Source organism: Daucus carota, chromosome 4 (genome assembly GCF_001625215.2).
Source record: "Daucus carota subsp. sativus chromosome 4, DH1 v3.0, whole genome shotgun sequence".
NCBI lineage: Eukaryota > Viridiplantae > Streptophyta > Magnoliopsida > Apiales > Apiaceae > Daucus > Daucus carota.
In genome coordinates, this window is record NC_030384.2 from 49,461,531 (window position 1) to 49,487,895 (window position 26,365).

Below are 26,365 nucleotides of genomic sequence, written 5' to 3' on the forward strand. Positions count from 1 at the left end.
TTAGGAGCCTAAATAAAAAGTCTCTTGGAGATGCTCTTAAGTTTGATGCATTATTAGGGCAGAGAGGAGTATAATAACAGTCCAGGAGTGGTCCCTTTTGTATTGATGCAGTTTGTACTACTTAAATATGCTCTGCCCTTTATTAATTTCTTCCCACTAGCTACTTGTCAAAGCCCAAAGGGAAGCACTGAGCCCCCTTGACCAGTTTTATTAAGAAAATATTTATTGACCCAACTTCATTTTTTGTCTTTTCCCTGCTCAATATTCCTTCTAAAAGTGATTAGTTTTGGGTATGGTCGTAAAAATCGAAAATTGAAACTAATTGATTAACCTAATTTCATGATTTATTGAGAATTAATCAAAGATTCTCAACGAATCGGGTATTATAGTCAAATCATAATATAATCAATAAATTGATAAAATATTTTTTTTAGAATTTATTGGAATTTTTTTAATAAATCAGAAATTATTAGAAAACCGATTTCAGCTTAACATTGTTCTGGTACTTTCTATTGTTCGACTCTCGCTCACCCGAATGTAACAGAGAATAAACTCGCTCTTTACTATCCAATCGCGCTCATGAAATTTTTATTTATCTAATATATTAAGTATAAATTTATGTTCGGTTCAAGTTGGAGCTCCCTTTGGTCTGATTCCTCGAGTAGCTGAGTACTAGTAATTGATAGAGTTAAAGAGAGTAACAGTGAAGGTGGAGGGAGGGCAATAAATAAGAAAGGGAAAGAAGAGAACAAAACCCCAGAAGTTAGCTAAAATGGGATGGATGTTTCAGAGCTTCCACTTTATATGACAACTCCTTTTGTCCCTCCCTGCTATTCCTTTTCCATACATACAACACACACCATATTATTCATAATAATCAGCCTGCTCCCCCACCCCCTGCTCTTTCCTAGCTACTAGTTCAACTCATCATTTATTGCCCATGTCTTATTCCTCTGGATTTTACTTCATTTCAAACAAGTATCATCATATATTGTACTCCTGATACAGAGAGAGTGGGAGAGACGGAGAATAGGAGAGAGAGTGGGAGAGAGAGAGAGAGAGGGAGGGAAAGAGGGAGAGAGGCATAGAGAGAGTGGGAGAGGGAGAGAGACAGAGAGAGAGTGTGGGAGAGAAAAAGAGAGAGTGGGAGAGAGGGAGAGAGAGACAGAGAGAGAGTGTGGGAGAGAAAGAGAGAGAGTGGGACTGTGGGAGAGAAGGAGAGAGATGCAGAGAGAGAGTGGGAGAGAGAGGGGAATACATGCATGCATGTAAGTATTTTTGTATAGATATGGAGAAGGCAGCAGTCCCATGTGAGGTCTAAATCAGATATAACTGTCCATATTCATCGGTCCTTTTTCAGGTTAGGCTTAGGCATCATAACTTACCATTAATATATGTTTACCAGCAGTACTCGCACAATTGAGCTCCTAAATTCTTGTGCTAATGCTAATTTGTGTTGACTAACAATTTGGAACAACTATACACAGACAAACTCACTCACACCACTCAAGAAAGATATACTAACACCACAAGAACCAGCCAAACATGGTTAGTATAATATTATTTGATTTTTACAAGTTGAAATTCTCCTTCGTCTGTGCAAAATTCAGTGGCCAGTGCTTCAGTCTCCACTCTCAAGTAATGATGAAAAGGATCGTCGTTCTACGTCATGCCACGTCATTCACATTAAAATTTCTCCTTTCAGAGGACCACCTGCATTCTCATACAAATATAATGCATATGCACTTCTTTAACTCTATGAATGTTAACTACATAACTCCAGCAGAAAAAGGAAGTCAGCCATTTTTGCCCTTCTGTTCAGGTTTTATTATTTATCTCTTAATTTGATAATTAATTTTGATATAATATTTTTATTTATAATTTTTTGACAAATAAATAGTTTTAGTAAGACAAAACATTTAACAAAATAAGTATTGGAACTTGGCCGAGACAAACCCTTGTCAATTACAATTTGATTATAAAATCAAAGACGAACCAACGTTTTGTAACACATGAAATATTCAAAATTGTAATCTAAAAAGCATTATAATGACATATCAAACAATTCAATTTACAACTATCACATTATTATAATTAATTAACAAATAAACATCATTTATTTATAACTGAATATTCGGAATTTTCTATCAACTGAATATTGGAATAACACATATCCAAAAAAGATATTAATAACATATTTACGGATAGTACCAAATGAACTGACAATATATAGTTATTTGATAGAATCATTTGAATTACACATTTTGTACTCACCTAACTTTTGCGTAACTTGAAAATATATATTAGAAAAATGTATTATAAGTGATAAAAAAAATTCAACATGTAAATTATTAAAAAATATTTATACTATATCATAATTTAAATTTATAAATTGTATATCAACTATTAACTTATTTAATAAAAAAACTCATTAATATGTAAAATGCATGTTATAAATTCAGAATTTAAAAATATATATTAGAATATAAATCACTGAAGATGGATCATAAATATAAATTGTATATAATATTATTAATAATTTAACACGTCCACTTGCAGTTAGCTTTTTAAATTTCAAAAGCTATACTTGTTGATTCAAATATTATGTAGTTGGACCAAATTCTAAATTGTATTTTGGGCCAAAAATGTTCACTTCCTATCGAACCTAAATACTCAAAGAAGGACCCCGTCTGCCTGGGCTAGCCCAGGATGATTCTAGAAAAACCAAGTAGTAGGTATTAAAAATCCATTATTTTCTTAGTTTTAGCATATATGCATGCAAGGCCCATAACTCCCAGCAACAGAAGCATGCTTTGTCTGGGCGGACTTGCAGCTGGACTGAGGTGGGCCAAAGCCCAGACAAGATTTGTGAAATAAAAACTTTTGTCAATTTGAACACACCAGTCCAGTCAATTATTTGAGAAATCCTTAAAAATTTGGGCTTTTTACTGTTTTTGCCCTGCAGAGTGAATTTTTGTCCTTAAAAGTCACTCGACTGAAGTTCAATCTTTATTTAATTATTTAATTAACAAAATGATAATGTACTTGAAATTTGATACTCCATTCAAAAATAAAAAATAAAATTAACCATTTAAAAAGAGTAAAAATAAAACAAACAAACAAACAGATCTAGTATAAGATGTACCATGTCTTTAATTTCATCCGTGAAATTGAAGAAGCCGCCTCCGACTTATGTTAGTTTGCATACCTAATGAAATAAACATATCGTTTAATATAATCAGCATAAAATAGTTAATGTAATGTATGGATCACCTCTCATACTCATAAAATACTCAGAAAATATTATGAGCCTAATGTCGATAAATCCGCAAGTCTAAAAATTCATTCGAACGACCACCAACTAGAAATAAAAAATTACTATTTTTTCTCAAATTTTTTTTATTGTATTTATATTAAATATAAAAATATGTAACTAATAAAAACAATAGCAAATATAATATATAATACCTAAAATCAAAGGAACTCGTATAGGTCAAGATGTTATTATCAAGGGAGTTGATCAAGAATTCAAGATGATGAAATCACCATGGTAAGTCAGTCGTCACCAAAAGCCAAAGTGAGGATATTTCTGTCAACAGCCTCCGACACGAAATTAAATTATTCGTACACGAGTGGGACATATTTTTTAATATAACATTAATCAAACAATTAAACGTTAAATCAATACAGCAGTACTAACTTCACTTTTTCAGTTCGGATAGATCCGTTAATTTCAAAAAAAAGAAAAAAAAAGAAGATGATAGGAAAAATTAGTATTTTAATTTTAAAATTTAAAAAACAAACACGAATATACATAATCAACTTAGTATCCGATAAATTCTTTCCATATACGTGAAATAAATATATTTTTAAATAAATTTTTATATGAAAAATACATATTTACATATATAGTATCTGTGTGTACAAATATGTACACAATTATATATAAAATTTTAAAACTTAAATATATATTTTATTAAATAATATATAAAAATATAAAATTTCAAATTTATTATAATTAAATTATAACTATAATCATTAAAGATATACAAAAACTAACATTTCGAAACCAATATGGATTCAGAATATACACAAATCTTAACGGGTCTAATATAATTTTCGCCTCAAAATATACAAAACATGGAAATATACGATCGGAAGATCCAAACCTCAACTGCACGACGTAAAATAAATAAATACATAAATTTTAATCTCCATGTTCACGATCACAAATTTTATGTTCTCGTTCTCAATTCTTGTTACACACACAAAAACACCCACAAAACACACACACAAACACAAACAGGGGCTGCTGTAGTTTAATGAAACGATGATGAAGAATAGTTCAGTTATGGTAATATCATAAACACCTTTTTTACAACCCCATACTTATGATTTGATAGATCCTTCTTTATTTACTGTTGGATTTTTGATTTATTTTTTTCACTTTCTTGGACATAAATCCAGAAATTTCTCTACTGTTTCCTTTGGTGGTTGAATTCTCTCTATTATATTATTATTATATACCCATATTCACCTCTTTTTCTCCCCTCTTTTTTTTTATTTACACGCACTAAAAACACACACATAAAAGAAGTTAATTTTTGGGTTCTTGGTGGGCTTCGATGCCTGATAATCGCCAGGTTAAGAGGAATGTTGGTGTCTCCAATTCTGCCAATCCCTCTCATATTCAAGGTAGTTTTTCATACTTATCAACATATTTATGTTTGTGGGTTTGTGTTTATGTGTGTGTGTTTCTGTGTTTATGTGTCTGTGTTTTTTGTGTTTATGTGTGTGTGTGTGTGTGATCAGAGCTGAAAAGATCAGTTTTTGATGGGTTCAAGAACTGCTTGAATATAAAGCAGTGATCTTTAGAATGTGATCAACTATTTTTTTGATTGTTGTTTTCTTGTTTTTTTTAATCTGTTTTAGTCTATTTATGTTGTTGCTTAACTTTTGCTTGCACAAAGAAGCTAATTTGTTATGTGGGTATCTGAGATTTTCTGATATATGTGTGTGTGTGTGATATTGTGTGTGTAACTGCAGAGGGTTTAAGGAGGCTGAGAATACAGCCTGATGAGAAAGATGATGGTGGAGGTGGTGGTGGTGGTGGTGGTAATGATACAAGTATGTATCCGGATCGTCCGGGGGAACCCGATTGCATATATTACCTGAGAACTGGAATGTGTGGTTACGGGGCTGATTGTCGATTCAATCATCCTTCGAATTTAGGGTTGCAGGTATTGGTCTTTTTTTATTAGATGTTTAGTTTGACTGCAGAGGTAGAAGAGTAAAGATTGTGTAAAATTGTATTTTAGTTTGCAGTATGTTGGTGGTCCATTATCAGTTTTAGAAGATTCTCTATGTCTACTATTTTTATTGTTAGTGATGCAATTTAATTTACAGATTGGTCAGTATGGAACTGAACTGCCACAGAGAGTTGGACAACCTGATTGTGGGGTAATATATCTTGGCCCTCTGAGACTGGTGTCTTATTATATTATTATAATATTAAATGCAATACCCTTTTCATTTCTCTTTATCTTTTTGGGTGGGTTCTTTTTTAACGCAGGAAAAAAAGAGTGGAGGGGATTAAAAAAGATTTTAGTTTTAAGATGATTAGCTATTGGTTTTACAGCAGAGTTCACTCCAGATGTTTACGATAATAAAGTTATCAAATTAGATTAATTAAGAACATACTATGGCTTTGCTAATACAGTATCATATGTTGTTCGCTGAGAGGAGCAATTTTTTTTGCCATTGTTTAATTTATTCCCGTGCATTGCAGTACTTTCTGAAGACAGGTACCTGCAAATATGGAGCATCATGCAAGTATCATCATCCACGGGATAGGCATGGTGCAGGACCACTTGTACTGAATACTTTGGGGCTTCCTATGCGTCAGGTGATTATCACTAAATTTCTTACTAAGAATTGATCACTATTAGTTTTTGTTCTATTTGCAATGTTATATTTGAAGCCATTTTAACCAGTTACCTGACTAATGAGAATAGTAGTGCTGTAGTGTGAATAACTACTTTTAAAGCAGCAGCATAACTGAGACTTCTTAAATTTTGTATCTGGACAGAAAGTCTCTTGCTCAGTAAATTTTGTAGCTGAAGTTTTGTATACTAAATATCTTGTTGGAATCGTCCAGGACGAGAATCCATGCCCCTATTACATGCGTAATGGAGCTTGCAAGTTTGGAATCGGGTGTAAATTCCATCATCCTCAGCCTGATTCTGCAGTACCTACTGGACCTGCTGTGTATGGATCTACTGCTTCCTGGTCGTCACCGAAATCAACATACATATCTGCTCCTCGATCAGGGTCCCAGACCTACATGCCAGTCATATATCCACCCTCTCAAAGCATGGCATCTGCACCAGAATGGAATACTTATATGGTTAGTAAGAGTTACTTGTATTGACTAACAGGGTAATTTGATTTTGTTATTTTTTACTATGACTAGCTATCCCTTAGCAATTTTTGGCATTTAAGTTTATCTGAGTTTTTCAAAGAAAGCTTCTCTAGGCTAATTGTGTAAGTCGAATGGTGGTGATATTTATCTTGTTTGATTGATCGTCTTTGTGCTCAACTTCTTTGTGATCTGGTGTAAGATATACAACACCTTGTACTTTTTAGCTTAAAGTTTAACTTACATAAAATTATTCGTTTCTTGTCTATCTGTGGTTATTTGGCTGCTGTTCGAATAAGCTTCAGTATCAGCCTTCACTTCTTTTGTCTACAGTTTATGCAAATGGATTTGTGATGAAGGGGTTATTATCTGCTGCACTCCATTTGGTAAACTTTAGAAGTTATATACTTAGTTACCTGGACTCGGGTAAAAGTGTCCAACATGGATATGTGTCGGAGTGTCGGACTCGGCAATAATTAGAAATTTTACATGTTTTTGGCTTAAAATAAGTGTCGGAGTGTCCATACCCATGTCCGAGTGACGAGTGTCCGACACGGGTACTCGAGACAAAATGAAGAGTCCAAGTAACATAGGTTATATATGATTTATAGACAAGGGGGACAAAGCTAAAATATAAAGTTGCTAGTTTATCAAATTACACAACTTACTTGTCACATTATCTGGATCTATTTAATGCTCTATGACTATCATATGCTGTAAACAGAAAACTGCATTGCTGGTGCTTTTCTGAATCGTGACGTCGTGTCTTTAGTAGTTTACATAATTATCCTACAGGACCTGCTTGTCTATTTGTCCTGAATAGGTTGTACCAAAGTATCGTTTTCTTTGCAAAATAGTAACTCTAGAATATTATGTATTTTCAGCTAATATAATAATGATTTACTTACAATTAGTTTGACTTATTGATTATATTTACACAAAATGTGCTGCAATGATGTGGTCAGATTTAAGAGTTGCAGTCATCAACATATTCCCCGACTATACAAATGTTATATCTTTCATCTTGTTTTTACTTGTTAGTCTGGTGTTCTGGAGGCAGCTAATGAATAGAGAGGCATGTGTCCTGCACATCAATTAGCTTCGATGTATTACTAATTTCATCGTTTAGATACTTACAAATAAAATTTGTCAGTTGTTTAGAGAGATGCTTGAGTCCTGCACATCAACTTTTTTCTGCAAATTAGTTGTAGAGTGTTGCATCAGGGTGATGGTTTTAAAGAGCTACTATAATCCTTCCCGTGCTGTTATAATGTAATTTTCTTCTATGTGTATCAGAGTAATTTGAGCCCTGCACCATCCAATTTTTATGGCGAGTCAGGATTCCGTGGAGCCGTACCTCTTTCATCAGCAGGAGTTTCTAGCCTGCCTGAGAGACCTGATCAGCCAGAATGCCGATACTTCATGAATACGGGAAGCTGCAAATATGGATCGGATTGCAAGTACAACCACCCGAGAGAAAAGATTGCACAACTAACAGCTAGTTCTTTAGGCCCACTTGGCCTTCCTTTAAGACCTGTAAGTTAAACTCACACATATTCCATAATTAGTCTTGCTGCTGTGAGAATTAGTCCCAGATTATCATTATCTTTTTAATTTGGGAACACTTGTTAATATCCTTTGTTTTGTAGGGGCAAGCTGTATGCTTATATTACAGTAGGTATGGACTTTGCAAGTTTGGTCCGACCTGTAAATTTGATCATCCTTTGGTGGGATATTCATATAATTATGGGATGAACCTCCCTACCTTGTCTATACATCCAACGAACTTTCCTTACCAAAAAAATACGTCAACGGTTCATTCATTGGAGTCATCTCCCTCGAAGTCTCCAAAACATCCCGACTGGTCAGGTAAACAAGAAGCTGCAAACAACAATAACTCTAATGCTAACACCCGTGAAGATTCTCCAGAGAAAGCCGGGTCTCCCTCAGCGAAGGCAGAGGTTCCAGAAGCTCCCTTAAACTGAGAATCTCCCCCCACCCCCACTTTTTTGTTCGACACTGAGCTGTTACTTGTATGTGAACGGAAGTTTGGTATACGCGGTACCCCCTTTTACCTGATTAATTATTTGGGGGCGTAATTGTTACTAGGAGTTACTTGCAAAGGATCAAAACTAGGGGATTTCGGATGCTTTTCTATGTAGTGAATAACACTCAAAAGTACTGTTGCTTTTAAATTATGTTTACTTTGATTTAAATTTCAACAATGTTATTCCTCTTCCTTTGAAGATCATATATACTAGTAGTAAGTTTAATAGATTAATTGTTTTAGTGGTAAATTTTAAAAGTTAAATTCATTTAGGAGGGAAAGCAGGGTTCCTGTAACGACTACATATAGTTGTCACTTCTATATTTGAAATTTATATTGTTAAATATCTAGTCAAATAGGTAAATTGCTTTTAATTCTTTTTTTTTTTTGGGCGGATGGGGTGGTTTAATTATGATTCACGACTTGCAAGAATTATAACCAATCTTTGATATTAAGCTGGATATTAACCTAATGAAGTAATAATTTAGGAGAAATTACAAAGATGATTAATCTGATAATAATCAACTTTCTAAAACTACTTTTAGGAGAAATTACAAAAACGATTGATTAATCTGATGATAATCAACTTTTTAAAACTACTTTTTAATGCTTCGATACTCTTTCTTACTTTTTCTTTACATAATTAGATCTGCATCCCTTCTTCCAGAGAGTACTACAAATATATAGGGTACTTTTATCCTTGAAAGTTGAAAATGAATACACCAAAGTATCCAACAAAATGGCATTGAGAGACATTACCAACTTAAATGAATAAAATGAATACACCAAAGTATCCAACAAAATGGCATTGAGAGACATTACCAACTTAAATGAATAATCAAACAATAATATTAATTTAATTGTTTCCCTTTTTGTTGCTTCATCTTTGAAATTCCGCACAAAAGCGAGTATAGGCAATATGTTACACCTGAAAAAAAAATCCCTACTACTAGTAATACTAATACAGAATAATATGTTACACGGCGAGTAAAAACAAAACCAATAAGGCTTGATCACTAAAACTACAACATGTTCTTTGGTTGGTTGCACTCTTACAAATTAATTTCGCAACTTCAAACTACATAAAATCAGCACTTTCTATTCTCCATAGGCAGTCTTTTCTAAGAGGAGAATCGGTGAATATTGCTTTGATGAAATCCATTACCTGCACAAGATTTAAATGGGAATGTACCATTGAAGACATAATAATATGAGTATATCGGAAATTGCAATAAGGTGCTTCACAGACAACTTAAAAAAGTAAAATATACAAGGTGGATCAATTATACCTCCGATGATACAAAACCACAAAAGAACAGCTCCCCACATTCCCAGGCTGATGTAATGGATCTCAAAGGCATGTCCAGTAATTCTATGAGAATGTAATAAGGAAATGATAAATTAGTTGTCTGGGTAATGTGGAGGAATTATGTACCTTCCACTTTCCAGGGTAACAAAAAGGGCATATACCTGCAAGTTTTCGTATTTTACGTAGAGAAGGAACAAGCTCATTGATTGATTGCACTGAGCCTTCTGGTAATTTCCTTGTATCGGTAATAGCATTCAAGGACTCCAATAAAGAAGAAAGGCTCTCCAGAAGTAAGTAAATTAGCCTTTGAAGCTGGAAAGATATTAAAAATGTTAGCTTAAGACTATAATTTCCAACTACAAGCAAGAAGTTTCATCAGATGTACTTGTAAAGTTTCTTCAGCTGCCATATCATCTAAAAGGAGTATGTCTTTTGTAATTCTTGAAAGACCTGCCTCCATGACCATTGCCATGCACCTCTTATACGTCAACGGCAGCAGCGGCTCCCAAATTATATGTACTTTTTCAAGAATAAAAACAACCTGAAAAAAAGGTCACGAGTCTCATCAGTGGGTATGAGCCATAAGTGCACATATATATATATATATATGATGACATTCAAGCTCGAAGGTTCGAAGCTACCTGATCTATACTGAACTTTGCAGATTCGAACTCTTTCATTTGGTGGGTATTTTGAAATCCGTCAGCACCATCAACAGCCTAAATAAACCAATACATTTCATTTTTCATGGATGGTCATCAATGTCTGGTTCAAAACTTTATAAAATCATGTTCCGTATGCTTATTATGAGTACCTCTTTTAAGTTTTTGATGACAAGCTCAACTTGTCTATGCAGTATATCTTCTGCCATCAGCTGGAATCTTGGGGCCAGATCAACAAATACAATGAGTTCTTTGAGCAAGCTTGGGAAGCCCGATCGATACTGAGACATAAGTATTAATTTGTATGAGCAAGAGATGCATGCAAATAAATTGCAGAAGAAAGTCCATTAAACACCCCTCATCTGTAAAAAGATTAAAAAGTACTAGGACATACACATTAAAGGTCTGTTTCATAAAACAAGAGGTAGAAAGAGAGAATGAACAGTATAGCTAATATGTTTTTCAGGGCATAAAAGGAGAGTTATTCACCAATTTCTCCCAGAATTTTATTCTTAAGAATGTAAAATATTGAGGCAGATAGTGAAACTTCTTCCTTGTCACTCCTCCCTCTTAACTTGATTTCCTCTTTAATAAAAAGGCAGCCAATCATAGAGGTCACTAATTTTTGCAACAGAAGACAGAACCCTGGAATGATTTCATAAATTTATACACTTGTTCCAGATCTAGTATGTCAAGATATAAAGGGATTCAAGCTAGAGGTTCACTAAAATGAGTAAACACATGTCATAATTGCATATACTTTATTAGGAAGTAATAATTTTCTTACAGTGTGATGAATGCTTTGTACAACCTTAAAAAATGGCCCATGCTTGCTTGTTTATAGTCAATGCACAAACTAAAAGACTCTATATTATTATTAAATAATCTTAAATGCATTACTTATGAAGTACAAGTAATTGCATGATAAATGCTCCCAAGTCACATCACATTGTTTTTTGATTCAAGGAGCTTGATAATTAACTTCAAAAAGTCAAATGGTGCTTCTAATTGGAAAGTAACAGCAACTGTTAATCAGCTTTATAATATTAGTTTTACACCCTATTGATCTTAACAATATGTTGACTAATAGCATGCAAAATAAATTATGACGCAAAAATTGATGTCGAAATTTTTTGATTGAAAAACTATCAGAAGTTAAATATATGAGCATAGCCATACATACCTCGTATGCAAGTCCAAGAATTTCTCGTGACAAGTAAAGACAGTCATTGTGTATGAGGACAGCAGCCTGGTTGATGCTATCAAGCTGCCTTCCTAGCTTCATAGCGCAAAATATAAATTATTAAGGTTGCAATGGTAAGTAAACATTAAACGATTAGGTGAATGAAATATCTTCTGCAGATGAAGATATTTCTAAGATACGTTCTACGTAGAAATACTCTTGTGATCAATAACGACATATGATGTGGTTTATTGCATTAAAATGTGAAAACTAGTATCGAACCAACCTTAGCTGGTATAACAGCCTCATAAAGAAGTAAAGCATCCCGAGCAGCATAGTAGAACTCCAAACCCACTCTCGTGGATGAAAGGCAGACATCCTGCAAGATTTCTATTTAAAAAATATATATTCAAAGCATAACACTGGAAAATGGTTGCTTATATAAAGTTAAGTGACAAAAAAAATTTGTGGAAAGATGATAACGTCACTCGGTAGTCGAACTTGAGTGCAGCAAAAGTTCATTTCAACAAATTTGCTTAATACAGTTAACATGTACAGTTTTGTTACAGAACCGAAAGGGATAATACACTCATAGCCAAATATTACAGCAAAAGGATTATTATATACAACTGCATGTAGGCGTTCAATTTGTATATATAGTATTTATATTTCTGAAAATCAATGTTGCAATACATAATATGACATGTAAATATGTAGTAGCTATTAAGCAGCATCTAAAAAATAATTTTTTATAATGCTTTACAGAAAAACATTTTACACGTATGCTCACCTTAAGTGTTTGATGTACTAAAGCCATCAGCTTAGCAGCTCCTCCAGATACAACGCACCTCTCTGACGAGAAAAGCAAATCAGCATAACGAATGGAATTCTCATCAGTTTGTTCATTCTTCAATAAAGTGGCCTCTCTGGTAAAACCCTGTACAGAAAATAATATTCCAGTTACTAATGCATTTTATTATAAATATAGAGTACAGTGTAGCAAGCTTACCGGAGGAAGGACGAAATCTGACTGCAGAAGTAAGCTTCTAGCTTTAGCTAAGATCTCAACCTTCTTCCTAGATGCAAAATGAACCTCAACATTGTCAGCAAACTCACTTAATCTTTCGTCCTTGTTATCAGATGAAGAGATGAACATTAAATCCTTTAAGTCAGTCTCAAATTGAGTTGTGAGTTGTATGATATTCTGGAAGTCTGCAAGTTTGGATGGGTCATCAGGAACAACCTATGAACGATTACAAAGATATATGTTAGGATGACCATTTATTTTTTAAAATAATAAACAGATCAAATATTACTTGTTCAAATGAGACCTAATAAAGTAATTTCCATTACAAATAGATTATATTAATTAAATATCTCAATAGCATTTATGTTTCTAGTTAGTATAAAAATGGCAAAAAAATTCTAGACAAACCTTGGACAAGAAATTTGATATAATTAACTCTGACATCCTTGGCCAAGTCAATCTTCCAAAACACCGCATCCAATGTCTGTTTTTAAAGCAAAAGGAGTTGCTGATAAACTTTACAACCTGAACACTACCTGTAAAGATAGCCTGACCATCAATGCCTTTTAACTGCATATAGAATAGGTATCGCTAGTTAATTTTTGATTGAAATATAAAGAAACTACACTTGAAACAGAAAAACCTTTTACTCGGTACAAATTCTCGTAGTTAGTTGTAACTTTATATCTTGAATGTACAGGAATACACTGTTAAGATATGATTAATAGGTAAACTAAATCATCAGAAATATGACAGCACTAAGATGTGAATCACTTAGATTATGTGTCTGACTCAATCATGACAGTAATTTCTTTGTCCAAAAGTTAGTGTTTGGATACCTTTAAGGAGGAACAAGCTAGATAATCCTGAAGCTAAAGATATTACCAAACTATACAATCTTTTGGGTGTTTTTGTTGTTGCTATAGTAGTACTAACTGCAGAGCACAGGCATTCACCAAACATACAATATTTTTCATCAGGATACATATTAAGTAGGATTTAAAAAGGGGTCTCAGTGCTGCTTTTACAAAATTTATGATTGATGTGCATACAAAGTTTAATTATGTTTACAGCATTGGATCCGAATTTCAAGAATGGAGAGGCAAATCATAAACAACGCTTCCATTTTTCCAAACATGATATGACAATATTGGGAACCAAAATTCAGAATTTACTTGTGCATGTCAGATCCAACATTTTATGGCAAAACAATCAACCAATGTATCCCAGTCATAAGAGACACAGTTTGTAAATCCAGAAACAAAGAGAAGGCCTTCCGAGTGAAGGGTGCTATAAGAAAGAAATGATTCATTAATTTTTAGCTAGTTCACAATTAACACATGTTAGGGCACACTTCTGCACCAAACCTGATTAAACATTAAGTTGGTCACTTGGAATTGTATGTACTAGTGTTGTAGTCATCTGGTACAAATTAATAACATTACAAAAATATAGATGGTACAAATTTACAAATCCATATCCATATTTAAGGTTACCAGCTTCAACACATCATATGTCTCCACACTAAAAATAAATATACTGTATATAAATACACTCCCCCAATACACTTAACCAGTTTTAAAAAAAGCATCAACTAATGACAATATGACATCATTTAAATTGATAATGCTAGAAGAAAGCACATGCATCAAAATTACAAAAAGTAAGAAAAATGATCATGTCATGTACGATATTTACCTCAGGGTCAAAAGACGGGATCATCTTCAAAACCACCTCATCAATATGTCCAGAGTCTTGATTTATTTCTTCAGAAAAGGAAATATGTGATTCAGGATTCACAGCCTGAGTGATGACATATTTAATTATAAGGTCCGCTATTTTTCCAAGTCCAAAATCCATAACGCCAACAACCTGAGGAAAGATAAAGAATTACATAAACTGACATTTAAAAAAAGGTTATTTATTTAATGGGCACAACCTCAATTTCATTTTAGAAAATCTCTTCGTTATTTAATATAAAAGAGTTTAAAGTCTTCATATATAGGTCCTAGACTGAACTAGAAACAAGAAAAAATAATTGTATCACAATATTCTTTTCACAACCCAAAGTCCAAAAAAACCAGAAAAATAAAGATGTAACTTAAACTCACATCCATTGCCGTCAGAACTGTATGGAGCTCAACACTGCTGTTTTCGTTTATAGAGGAGCGATACTTCACACGAAGAGCATTATTTTGCTGGTCAAAACTCACAGCTGTCTCCATAAACTTTGCAAGTATCTCTTGTATCTACAAACAGATGTCCAATTCTTCAAAAAACAATCAAACTCAACCAAAATCACAATATAATTACTGAAACAAAATAAAATCAAGTAAAACATGATCACAGGAATACTCGAAGCAATCAAACAGTATAATTCTAAGCACATTTAGTAAACCAACACCCACACAATCACAAGCTCTAATTCTGATAGATTACCAAAATTCACAATGCATTTACACTTGCAAACAAAATTACATAATAAACAAAACCAGAAACTCACAGTACATAATAAGGCAAATATATCATTGTAAACATAATCACACCTAATCAATCAGGTATCGCTAGTTTGTTACTAAAATCCAAATAATAAATTATCTAAAACGCGAAAATATGTCTAATTATTCCACTAAATCAAAGCAATTGTCATTTCACAAATTCTACCAAAACAGCATTACTTCACAAATTATCAAAATCACAACTACATTATCGACATTATCAACGTAGTTTCTGATAAAAAATGGCACAAACCTCCTGAAAGCAATCCATCCACTCACTCCTCAACAATCCGTAAACCACAGGCTCTCCCTCCTCTCCTTCCGCCTCGCCATCTCCATCTCGTATCCCTAAGGCCTTCTCTAACTCCCTCACCGCCTCTGCAGCCTCGACAACTCTCCCTCCACGCATCTCCTCCTTAACAAACCTCAACTTCTCAGTCACCTCCACAACCACACTCACCAGCTCCAACACCTTCCTCTTCTCTCTCACCTCCCTCCGCTTCTCACTCACTTGATCAACCACATCCTTAATCTCCACATCAATCGGAGACTCCGAAATCAGTCCGATAAGATCGGAGACCTCGCCGGTGAGGTGCTCGGCGCCGGAAAAAGCGGCGGAGCACTGGGAGAAGAGCGCGAGAAAGTCGGAGCGGTGAGAAAGGATGTATTTCTGGACTTTGGACTTGATGTGGAGAGATCGGACTTGGAGATGATCAATTAGGAGACGGAGATCGGGCGCGGAGAGAGGAGATGAGTCGTCGAGATCGTGAGAGGGGAGGAGATCTCGGACGTCGATTGACTTGAACGGAGCGTCCATTCTCGCCGGCGACGCGGTAGCGTACGGCTGAGGCTACTTCGCAAGGGAGTTGTGATGAAGTGAAAATTATAATAAGAGGAGTGAAAGTAATTATTTATTTAGGGCAAGACTAAATAATTATTCTGAAAAGATAATAATTCAATAATAAGCAAACATGCAACATATATATAAATAAAATAAACAAATATATAATCATATGGTTGTTGATTCATAGTAGATATAATTTTATATGGCTATTTGACTAATTTTATTTTTTTAAAATAAGAGTTTATAAAAAGAATTGAAAAGATAAGGAAATTTCTTGTTGTGCTTATCAGGAAAAAAAAGAAATTCTTAACTTTTTGCTAAATAATAAATAAAAATCACCTCCTTAATATTTATATCTAAAAATTATATATATATATATATACATATATATATATATATATATAATAAGTGTTGTAAAAAGCGGGAATCGTACTTAATCGGTGAAATTACGGAACAAGGATTAATCGGGGATTAATTAAATTGATCAGAGATTAATCGGATTGATCGGTGATTAATCGGAGATTTAATCAGTTCGGCGAGCTACGAAATAAGGATTAATCGGTGATTAATCACCGACTTTTAGAACACACACGTATATTTATATATACATAAATCTTTAAATTTGAAAGAAATTTTGTCCACAAATAGTGTATGCATTTTTTTAAAAATATAAATTAAAAAATAAAGTTAATCAAATGATCAATATATTTGATTCTATTATAAGTGAAATAATGTTAAGAATTTGGACCGTTTTTTCGAATTTATACTCAAATTTCAAATGTGGTTATTACTTATTAGTCATTCCGATGTGATGTATAGAAAAAATCGTCCTATTTATGAAATAAATATATAATCAATTTTCCCTCAAACTAAATACAGTATATAATCAATTCTTCCCCTAACTAAATATTTGTGAAATAAACATACAATCAATTCTCCCCGAACTAAATATAACAGAATCCCTCGCAACTTATAAGTGTCATAGTCAGTCCTGTGGACTGACTAAGCTATCGATTTAGGAATAACGATTAATCGGAAATATTAATCGGCGTGAAAATCAGATATTTTTATAATACTAAGATATTATTTAATATTTAATTATTTTTATATTAATTATTTAGTAACAAATATATATTTACTCTATCATAAATTTTATAATTGTTCATATTTAAAGATATAGTATTTTAATTTTGATAAATTATTATATATATATTTAGATCAAAAAAACTTTTTCTTATAATCGAATTTCAAAAATCGAATCGGTCGGCAACATTACAGAAGATTAATCGAGAATTAATATTTTAAATCACGAATTTTTAGAACATTGATTATTAAGCGGTTATAAATTTCTCTTGAAGATTAAAAAAATTAGAAAACTGCTGTGTCAGGAATTAAATTGCACATAAGGTCATTTTATTTTCGCTCAAGACTGCGGTGTCCCTACCTTATTGGTGTAGGAAATAAGGTATTACAGGGAAATAAAGCGGAGAGGCAGATTATTTAGGAATATAACATATTATCCCTTGTAAATTAAGTACACCGAAATTCGTCACACAATACTAGACAAAATGAAGAAGATAATGGAAAATACATTGACAAAATCATTGAAAATCAGACAAGCCGCAGCTGGTACTTTGGGCCCGGAAAAATGGTAAATCAATAAATACTATGCATGGTGAGTTCTAAAGAAACTTGTGGAGAACGGTCTTAACGAGATGATCGGAGATGATGCGGCTTGTTCTTTGAGTAGGGTGAAAGGCATCCCAGAAGATATATTTGTCCGCATCTTCACACGATAGTGCTCTGAGTCTCGAACATGCGTATCCCATCTCAAACATTCCTGTGGCACAACATGCTGTCTCGGCTTCTACAAAACCTGTAATATTTGTGTCAACATGATAGCGTATTTTGTCAGGCCTCCACATGCAGTTGTTATAAGTACTGTGTCACTGTGTGTGTGAGAGATATTTGAGAGAGCCAGAGAGGGGGGGGGGGGGGGAGAGAGGGAGAGAGAGAGAGAGACAGAGAGAGGGAGGAAGAGAGAGAGCTAGGGAGGAGGGGAGAGAGAGAGATGAGAGAGACAGGGAGAGATCGAGAGAGAGAGAGAGGGGGGGGGGGGGGGGGGGGGAGGGAGAGGGAAAGAGAGAGGGAGAGAGATGTGTGTGTATTATCAAATGTGGTTGGCTGGGGGCGGCTAATCTTAATAATGTTTGAGCTAATAAATCACAAGTCATTCCTGGCTTCCTGCACGGCCACATTCATTCAGAGTGGTTACGTTAAATGAAAAGGCCATGATTGCTGTATCCTGTATTCTACATGAGAGTGTGCCAACTTTACATTAACGTTAAGGGGACCATTTCTCTGCATGGACGTTGATCAAATGACTAGACCTCGGAGCTTTATAATCAGCTAATAATGTTTATATTCACCGTTTTAATAAACTTTCTCTGTTATTACCGCCGAGCAAAAAAACAGAACAAAAATTATTAGTGATCAAATGAGCAAAGAATGGAGTGTTTACCATATGAGGAAGGTTTCTTAAGCAATCCGAGGAAAACTTGATAAGGATTTGAAAACACCACTTGGATCCCTTTAAGTTCCTTGTTCAGCCTATTCACCAGACCACTCAACTTATTGTTGAAACTTAAAGCCACCATGTTGTATTCCTCCATGCATTCATATCCATTAAACAGATTTGTTGTTCTTTCTAGTGGCATGCATCCCATTGGGGGTAGACCTCCGACTGATACTTTACGAGCTCCCAGCTTGTACAGGTCTGTAACGAATTTTCTAGCGATTCCAATTAGAAATACCTGATATTGATCCACAGTGAATTGATTTCTCCGGTCAGGCATTGTGTAGTAGTTCTCCAGGAAATCGTTTGTGCCTAAGCTCATCAGGTACAATGCTTCTTTTATTACTATCTTTGCCTTGGCTTCACCGAGATAGGCCTTCAGTTTCCTCTGGTACTCCTTGTAGTAGTCAAGTTCCCTAGACAAAGAAATCACAGACTGCGGAAAATAGTGCTTTAGTACAGGGGCTGATCCTCGGAGGGTCACCAAGTAAATTTTCAGAAAATATCTATCTATTTTTAGATTTGTGGGGGCATTTTCATAATTTAGAATGGTGAAAAAATGCCAAACAAAATTGCAGGAGGACACGTGTCCCCGTGCCTCTTACTAGATCCGCCCCTGTTTTAGTATGTGCATTTACTATGACTGGGCAAAAAAATATCGATATTTATAACATGCATGAGGAGCTTACCAGGACATCAGAAGTTGCATTGTCATAACCACTTCCTGCAGAAGCAAAAGTGACTCCAACAGCAAAATCCGATATATTGTACATAGGATCAAGGTACGCGGGCACAATTGGCCTGAGGCCGAAAGCTTCAGAGATGAAATCAGTCGGAACCCTGCCATTTGAGAATCTCCCTGTTGGTACTCCACCAGGGAAGTCGCGGCCATAAGGCACAAAATTGCTTCTCGCAACTGTGGGAATCTGATTGTTGTTTCCAGCATCAACGGATGAGTCCCCGAATACTATAACTGCAGGAACTTTGGCTTCAGTAGTTCTACTCATTAGCATTATAACAAATTCAGCTAATATCATAAGCACCCATGTTCTATGTATGAATACCATTTTCTTCTTAAGGATGAACCACGAAACTATGTTCGCAAACTGGCTCTGCACATATATATAGATACTATTAAGTCTGATAAAATTAATTTGTTAGTACGTAATAATAATTGTTTGTGGGGAGTTCTAATAAATAGCAACCAAAATCCAGTGCTTGTGCTGGTGACAATAGTTTAAGATATGGTTAGCTAGCTCGACTGTCTACTGAGTGGTGCATTACATTATGAACGTGCATGCCTTTGAGAAATTAATACCCCTTGCTACAATCTTTTAAGAGTAGCAACTAATCGATGATGCTTTTGTGTTTTGGTAGTTGAATATAGTTTTCTGTGCTCTGTTCTTACTTTGCTAACAAGCTCTCACGATCTTTTACCTGAATAGTGATTGATTCAGCGGCCTAAACTTCAAGTTAGGTGATTCTTTACTATTCCAAGGGCTTGCTACATCTTGGATAATTATATGCTTAATTTGTAGGCTAGTACAGGAGACTGAGCACGGAACCAGGAATGTGAAAGACAATGGGTTGAAATATGATTTAAGAGCTTTCATTTCAGTAAATATTAAATATCAGCCGGGGTGGTGGCGATATCCCGATGTCTTGACAAGAATTCGACCATAAAATACGAATTTGGGTAGGAGGTTTTTGGGTTCGAATTAATCCAAAATCAACGTGAAAAATCGGGTAAAAAAGTTTCGAGTCGAATTCGGGTTATCCAAAATTATGTATATATGCTACAAAAATATTATATATAGTATTTTTGTATTATCTATTATTAAATTTAATAAATATTTTTCCTTCGATATAATAAAATTAATTTATTATGATTGAAATAACACTTATTTATTTATTATTTTAAAAAGATATAATTATTAATCAATTGTTATAAGTAGGTTGGGTTCGGGATATCTGTGAGTAATACTGGTCGGGATTGGGTTTGAGTATTTTGAACCATTAAAACTTCTCGGATGGAGCAAAAGGTAGCACATCACTGAACTATCAACTAATCATCAAACCGATTATTTGGTGTGACGGTGTCTTAATATTCCTTTTCAGCTTGATATATGGTAGAACAAAAGTATGAAACACACACAAAACGGGAGCTAATTAGCACATAGTATTAACTGTGCAGATTAGGACATTTGAAGTGGAACAACATAGTATAACAGGATCTATGTTCTTAACAATGTTGGGAATAAAACAAGCCAGAGAGCCCCGTGAAATAAGTCTTCTGAACCACACACGACTGGCAACACTTTTTGTGACTTCTTGTTTGAGGTAGTTAGAAAAACGAAATGGGCCAAAAAGACATGGTCCATGCTCCATAGTAATATGGATCCATGAAGATGATAATTAAGGTGCATATCGTTTTTCAATATCGAACTTGTTGAGCCATTAAAATGGAGGCTCTTTTCTCTCAATTTCCAACCCCTTATTTTCAGATCTGAGCTTTGTATATATAGCCCTCCCGTGTGTGTCTTGCGTGTGATCTCTTCTGCATATACTTGTTTTGGACTTTCCTTGGGCTTTTGTAGTTTTGGGCTGGAGGTCCAAAGGTGATCCGGGGCTTGAGGCCCAACATTAGTCCCCCTCCAAAGTAGTTCCAGATCTTTAGATGTGGATTAGATTATTTTGGGAAGCGTTTTTACCGCATGTGACTTTTGTTGCTTGACAAGTTTATTATGGCGTGGAGGCGGTGAGCCATTTTTTGTAAATAGGTGCAGAGAAGTTGAGGAGCTGGAACCTGCAGTGCATGTTGATGAGATTCCTGCGGACAAAGAGTCTCTTTCCTCTCTAGTTGTTTTCTACCAAACAATCGAAGCCAGTCTAATGGTGATAATTGCTGAAAGAACATAATGGCTAAAAGAATAAACTGCCGAGTGAAGTAGAGGGGCTGTGAGCTTAACTCGGAGAACCATCTTTTCAGTGAAGCAGAGGGGCTGTGGGCTGTGAGCTTGGAGAACCGTCTTCGATGGTGATATCGATGTTGTCACTTCTGGCTTTTAGGTTTGATGATCGATTTCAACATAAATAGGGGGTCATCTTGTGGAGATTACCTTGATTCACATACCAGTTTGCCCGCGAAGCGGGCTTATATTGGAGATGATGTGTTTAGGCAGATGAAGCCTTGGGGCGTGATACCTGAGACCCGTTGTAAGGCTTTCCCTGTCATTTAAAGGACGCTCGTCGAGCTAGTGAAGCGATGTAGTGAGAAGGCATGATGCCTGAGATCCGTTGTAGGGCTTTGCCTGCCATTTAAGGGACGCTCACTGAGCTAGTGGAGCGATGTAGTGAGGGGGCGTGATACTTGGGATCCGTTGTAGGGTTTTGCCTTCCATTTAAAGGACGCTCACTGAGCTAGTGAAGCGGTGTAGTGAGGAGGCAGACAACAGAGCCACTTTGTTCATCGGTTCAATATTTCAGTGCCTCCCTTTCTGATCAGATTTGAAAATATCATCTCTCTACTCGAACTCTCAAAAAGCAACTAATAGGCATCCTACTATGAGGCAAGGAGCTTGCTAGCTTTGGAAGTCATGGATTACTAGAGCTTCGAACGTCGGAGGAGCCGATGAAGTAAGGAGGCAGAGCCGCTGAAGCGAAGAGGCGATTTGACCTTGAAGGTCAATGACAACTAGAGCTTAAAATACTTTAGAGGCCGGAGAAATAATGAAGCAAAGCCGCCGAAGTGAAGATGCATGTCGTTGAAGCACTTTAGCGTCCTCTTCTCGAGACAAATGTATAAAAATCTTCAAGTTTTAGTTATTTTTTGGGCTTCCAACATCTTCTCATAAAGGAATATCGGTAGGGACCTTGAGGCCTCCAAAGTGTGACTTGGTGAGTTGTTTATCCACTGTAATATCATCATCTAAGAGAGATTTAAAAGCGCCTCACAATCGGGGCGCTTCACAAAGGGACGCTTCAAAACTTGGTAGCTCAAAGAGCAATTGAGAATGCTCGGACGCTCAATGAGTAATTAAGAACGCTTCAAAAATTGGACGCTGCAAGAGCTGTTGGAGCAAAGAGCCGAATTATGAAGCCATTTTGAGGATATGTCTTTTACTTTCAAGGATGCTCCGAGAGCTGATGGAGCGAAGAGGTGAAATATGGAGTTATTTTGAGGCTATGCCTTTTATTTTCAAGCATGCTCTGAGAGCTGATGGAGCGAAGAGGCAAAATATGGAGTCATTTTGAGGCTATGCCTTTTACTTTTACGGATGCTCCAAGAGCTGATGGAGCAAAGAGGCGAATTATAGATTCATGTTTTTTGGATTCCCATAGGGATGTATGTTTGTTTCTTTTGATCCCGTTCCCGTTGGGATTCAAATTTTTGTATGCTCCAAGAGCTGATAGAGTGAAGGGGCGAATTCTAGATTCAAGTTTTTTGGATTCCCATATGGATGTATGTTTGTTTCTTTGGATGCCGTTGGGATTCAAATTTTTGTATGCTCCAAGAGCTGATGGAGTGAAGGGCGAATTCTAGATTCAATTTTTTTTGGAATCTCATAGGGATATATGTTTGTTTCCCCTGAATTTCGCTGGGATTCAAATTTTTGTATGCTCCAAGAGCTGATGAAGCGAAGAGGCGATGAGCTGGTGAGCCGATGAGCTGATGAGCTGATGAGCCGATGAACTACGGGAGGCGATAGAGCATGGAGGCCAATCGTTGAACCACTTGAGGGCTGTGTTAGATACTTTTCTGAAAATTTCAATACTATCTCGGTTCAATGGCTCCACGCCTCCTTTTTCGATCAGATCTGAGAATATTCACTCCAAGCAGCCTTCACTCCATATCAGTTCCTCTTTCAGATCTAATTTTCCTCATGTAGTCTCTATCAAACTTGGTGGCGTCGGATCTCTTAGCTTGGCAGCTCGTATATCACCCACCGTGGTGGCGCATAGATCAGCAACCGTAGTGGCGCCTAGCTCAACAACAATGACAAAAATATCCGAAAACAAATCGCCAAGCAACGTAGAGCATACACAACAAATCGCCAAGTAACGTAGAGCATACAGGAACATAGCTTCTTCATTGGAGATCTCGAATGTAGGTAGATCGAGATTCATTATTCCAACAGAAGTGTGTGTGTATAGATGTATGTATATATATTTTTTATGGTTGTATAGATCTCGAATGCAGGACATGGCTTCTCGGGAACAGGGAGCACCTCTCTCGTCGCCGGATCTGGCGGCGATTTGTAGAGCTCATCCTCGTTTTCGATAGTAGCTTTGCAGATCGGAGATATGAGTTTTGTGGTTGGAAAAGCGAGAGCCCCTCCTTCTAGCGCCAAATGTTGAGCCATTAAAATGGAGGCTCTTTTCTCTCAATTTCCAACCCCTTATTTTCAGATCTGAGCTTTGTATATATAGCCCTCCCGTGTGTGTCTTGCGTGTGATCTCTTCTGCATATACTTGTTTTGGACTTTCCTTGGGCTTTTGTAGTTTTGGGCTGGAGGTCCAAAGGTGATCCGGGGCTTGAGGCCCAACATTAGTCCCCCTCCAAAGTAGTTCCAGATCTTTAGATGTGGATTAGATTATTAACTGTGCAGATTAGGACATTTGAAGTGGAACAACATAGTATAACAGGATCTATGTTCTTAACAATGTTGGGAATAAAACAAGCCAGAGAGCCCCGTGAAATAAGTCTTCTGAACCACACACGACTGGCAACACTTTTTGTGACTTCTTGTTTGAGGTAGTTAGAAAAACGAAATGGGCCAAAAAGACATGGTCCATGCTCCATAGTAATATGGATCCATGAAGATGATAATTAAGGTGCATATCGTTTTTCAATATCGAACTATACCAGCTACTTAAATGACGTGAAAGCTCACCAGAAACGGAGGCTGCTGCACCAAATTAAATTCACATCATTGTCATTCTTTCTTTCATGTGTCTGTTGATGATCAAGTAGGTGATGCTAAATTCAATGCTCATGCATCTGTGTGTGCATATATGTACAGGAAAATTCTAGACCCGAAAAAAGATCTCGAATTTGTTCCCAAATCACATGTAACAGTCTCGATCGGATGCATCACATGCAATTGAGTAAAATTGACATGCCCAATATCAACATCCCCCGATTAAAATAGTCCACACTATCACGTCACCTATGACATATCATCCGAGAATTTCTTTTTTCCCTCCCTTCCAGGGACGGAGGCGACATAGGAGATACTTGCCCCCACTGACATTCATAATATATGTATATATCTCATACATTGTTAATAGAAAATTTGTTTTGCACCATGATTGTGGAGTTAAGTTGAATCCAACTTACGACATCAAAATTAAATTATTAACAGAAATTTTATTCACATCCGCTCGCCTAAAATCCTAGCTCCTTCTCTGCTCCCTCCCCATCTGACTCCATGATCTAATGCATGCATGTGTGAATAATGAACATGAGATATGGGGTCGCAAGGTGACACATATATAGTAAACAAATAAAGAACGAAACGATCTGTCACAATTACTGAAACTGAGCACCGAAAATTAGGTGAAATCCATCTGTAGTTCTGTACATCATCTGTATCTATGTACTTGTGTGTAAAGAATTTATTGTGTTTGAAAATTTATATTAATATTTTGTGGTTATATCAATGGCATAAGTCTTAAAAATAGTCTGAATTCATTGATGATTCTGGCATCAAGAGCATACAGCGATATAAGATTTTATTTATTTTTTTATTAATCCATGTATTATTGTATCGTATAGTATTTGTATTGAAGGAACTACCGGAAGCTAGAAGGAAGCTCAGGCTGATTTCAAATAATTTGCAAAAAATTAGTATTTTTAGATTTTTGATTCGGCCTCTGTAAAGAAGAATAATGAAATCTGTTACTGTTTTGATCACCAGTACATATCACAAAAACTTATTTGATGTCTATTGCTACGCTCATCTCCTCTGGAGATCGAATGTTATTCAAAACGCTGTGGAAAAATACTTGCAGTCTGCAGAACAGAGTGAGTACTAAACAGATGAATGAGACGTTCAAGTACACTAAAGTGTTTTTTTTTGATAATCAAATTGCATTAGAACTCGGAGAATCATACATCCAGAGGGGATCGCCACCAAAAGCTAAATGGTACACACAAGTACCAATAGAAACAACCAAGACAAACGTTCACTATAAACACTACATTACAACAAAATAAAGAAGAAAGATATTAATACTTTGTGACAACAATTGGTTATTGATGAAATATTTATCATGAAATAAATCAAGTTTCTTTGTCAATAGGTTGGACCTTTGTTATTCACACTCATAAATTCCAATGTTCCTGCCTATTTAGAAATATGAATTCCTGATCGTCATCATTTTAATTTTGATATGTTCTTCTATTTCATCCTCCTTTTTGATTATATTTGTTGATATATATTGACCAACAAAAAATATGTGACTTTTTCACCGGTGATGATGGTGTCATAGTAATTAATAATGATGTAATGATCGCTTAGTAGTTATTTTTTGATTCGATTAATGTGATTAAATATCATTTAAGATGTTTTTTTTTACACTTTAGATTACTATATTCGATTATATGTCTCCTGAAAGGATTTTTCATCGCTGATTTAGGAGTGTGACCGGAGATGCTCCGAGTCTCTCATTTATAACTTGTACCATCCTAAAGGCTCCTTTTATTTAAAAAAAATGTTAATATTTGTTCTAATTGAATCTTATACTCGTATCAAATAAAGAAATTAAGCTGAAAAATTCACACAATACAGCAACAGTCG

The 26,365-nt window shown here is 35.5% G+C and overlaps 3 protein-coding genes across 3 annotated transcripts; 1 reads left to right on the forward strand and 2 right to left on the reverse strand.

The window, feature by feature from the left end:
• Positions 1-4,494: 4,494 nt before the first annotated feature.
• LOC108216185 (zinc finger CCCH domain-containing protein 3) lies at positions 4,495-8,693 on the forward strand. Its single transcript, XM_017388877.2, has 7 exons — positions 4,495-4,695; positions 5,047-5,240; positions 5,407-5,460; positions 5,789-5,905; positions 6,158-6,406; positions 7,715-7,954; positions 8,068-8,693. The coding sequence occupies exons 1-7, from the start codon at positions 4,626-4,628 to the stop codon at positions 8,401-8,403; spliced, it is 1,260 nt and encodes a 419-aa protein (XP_017244366.1). The 5' UTR covers positions 4,495-4,625; the 3' UTR covers positions 8,404-8,693.
• A 598-nt stretch (positions 8,694-9,291) lies between these two features.
• On the reverse strand, positions 9,292-16,052 carry LOC108219197 (centromere/kinetochore protein zw10 homolog). The gene is made up of 14 exons (XM_017392511.2): positions 15,398-16,052; positions 14,758-14,895; positions 14,345-14,518; positions 13,055-13,216; positions 12,629-12,862; positions 12,410-12,556; positions 11,906-11,998; positions 11,620-11,715; positions 10,589-10,717; positions 10,416-10,493; positions 10,160-10,315; positions 9,936-10,086; positions 9,755-9,837; positions 9,292-9,630 (listed from the first exon to the last, which is right to left on the reverse strand). The coding sequence occupies exons 1-14, from the start codon at positions 15,959-15,961 to the stop codon at positions 9,544-9,546; spliced, it is 2,292 nt and encodes a 763-aa protein (XP_017248000.1). The 5' UTR covers positions 15,962-16,052; the 3' UTR covers positions 9,292-9,543.
• Positions 16,053-17,484: 1,432 nt separating this feature from the next.
• Positions 17,485-19,675, reverse strand: LOC108216895 (GDSL esterase/lipase At2g04570). Its single transcript, XM_017389754.2, has 3 exons — positions 19,253-19,675; positions 18,510-18,999; positions 17,485-17,864 (listed from the first exon to the last, which is right to left on the reverse strand). Exons 1-3 carry the CDS (start codon positions 19,628-19,630, stop codon positions 17,671-17,673), a joined length of 1,062 nt encoding a protein of 353 aa, XP_017245243.1. The 5' UTR covers positions 19,631-19,675; the 3' UTR covers positions 17,485-17,670.
• Between the last annotated feature and the right edge of the window lie 6,690 nt (positions 19,676-26,365).

What these genes read in the sequence shown, in the direction of transcription:
- LOC108216185 (XM_017388877.2), top strand. Translation starts at nt 4,626, where the DNA reads ATGCCTGATAATCGCCAGGTTAAGAGGAATGTTGGTGTCTCCAATTCT. An exon ending in CTTCGAATTTAGGGTTGCAG is followed by an intron (nt 5,241 to 5,406) that starts GTATTGGTCTTT and finishes TTTAATTTACAG; the next exon opens with ATTGGTCAGTATGGAACTGA. An exon ending in TGGGGCTTCCTATGCGTCAG is followed by an intron (nt 5,906 to 6,157) that starts GTGATTATCACT and finishes GGAATCGTCCAG; the next exon opens with GACGAGAATCCATGCCCCTA.
- LOC108219197 (XM_017392511.2), bottom strand. Translation starts at nt 15,961, where the DNA reads ATGGACGCTCCGTTCAAGTCAATCGACGTCCGAGATCTCCTCCCCTCT. An exon ending in GGATGGATTGCTTTCAGGAG is followed by an intron (nt 14,896 to 15,397) that starts GTTTGTGCCATT and finishes ATCTGTTTGTAG; the next exon opens with ATACAAGAGATACTTGCAAA. An exon ending in GTGGTTTTGTATCATCGGAG is followed by an intron (nt 9,631 to 9,754) that starts GTATAATTGATC and finishes AATCTTGTGCAG; the next exon opens with GTAATGGATTTCATCAAAGC.
- LOC108216895 (XM_017389754.2), bottom strand. Translation starts at nt 19,630, where the DNA reads ATGGTATTCATACATAGAACATGGGTGCTTATGATATTAGCTGAATTT. An exon ending in ATGCAACTTCTGATGTCCTG is followed by an intron (nt 19,000 to 19,252) that starts GTAAGCTCCTCA and finishes TATTTTCCGCAG; the next exon opens with TCTGTGATTTCTTTGTCTAG. An exon ending in TAAGAAACCTTCCTCATATG is followed by an intron (nt 17,865 to 18,509) that starts GTAAACACTCCA and finishes CAAATATTACAG; the next exon opens with GTTTTGTAGAAGCCGAGACA.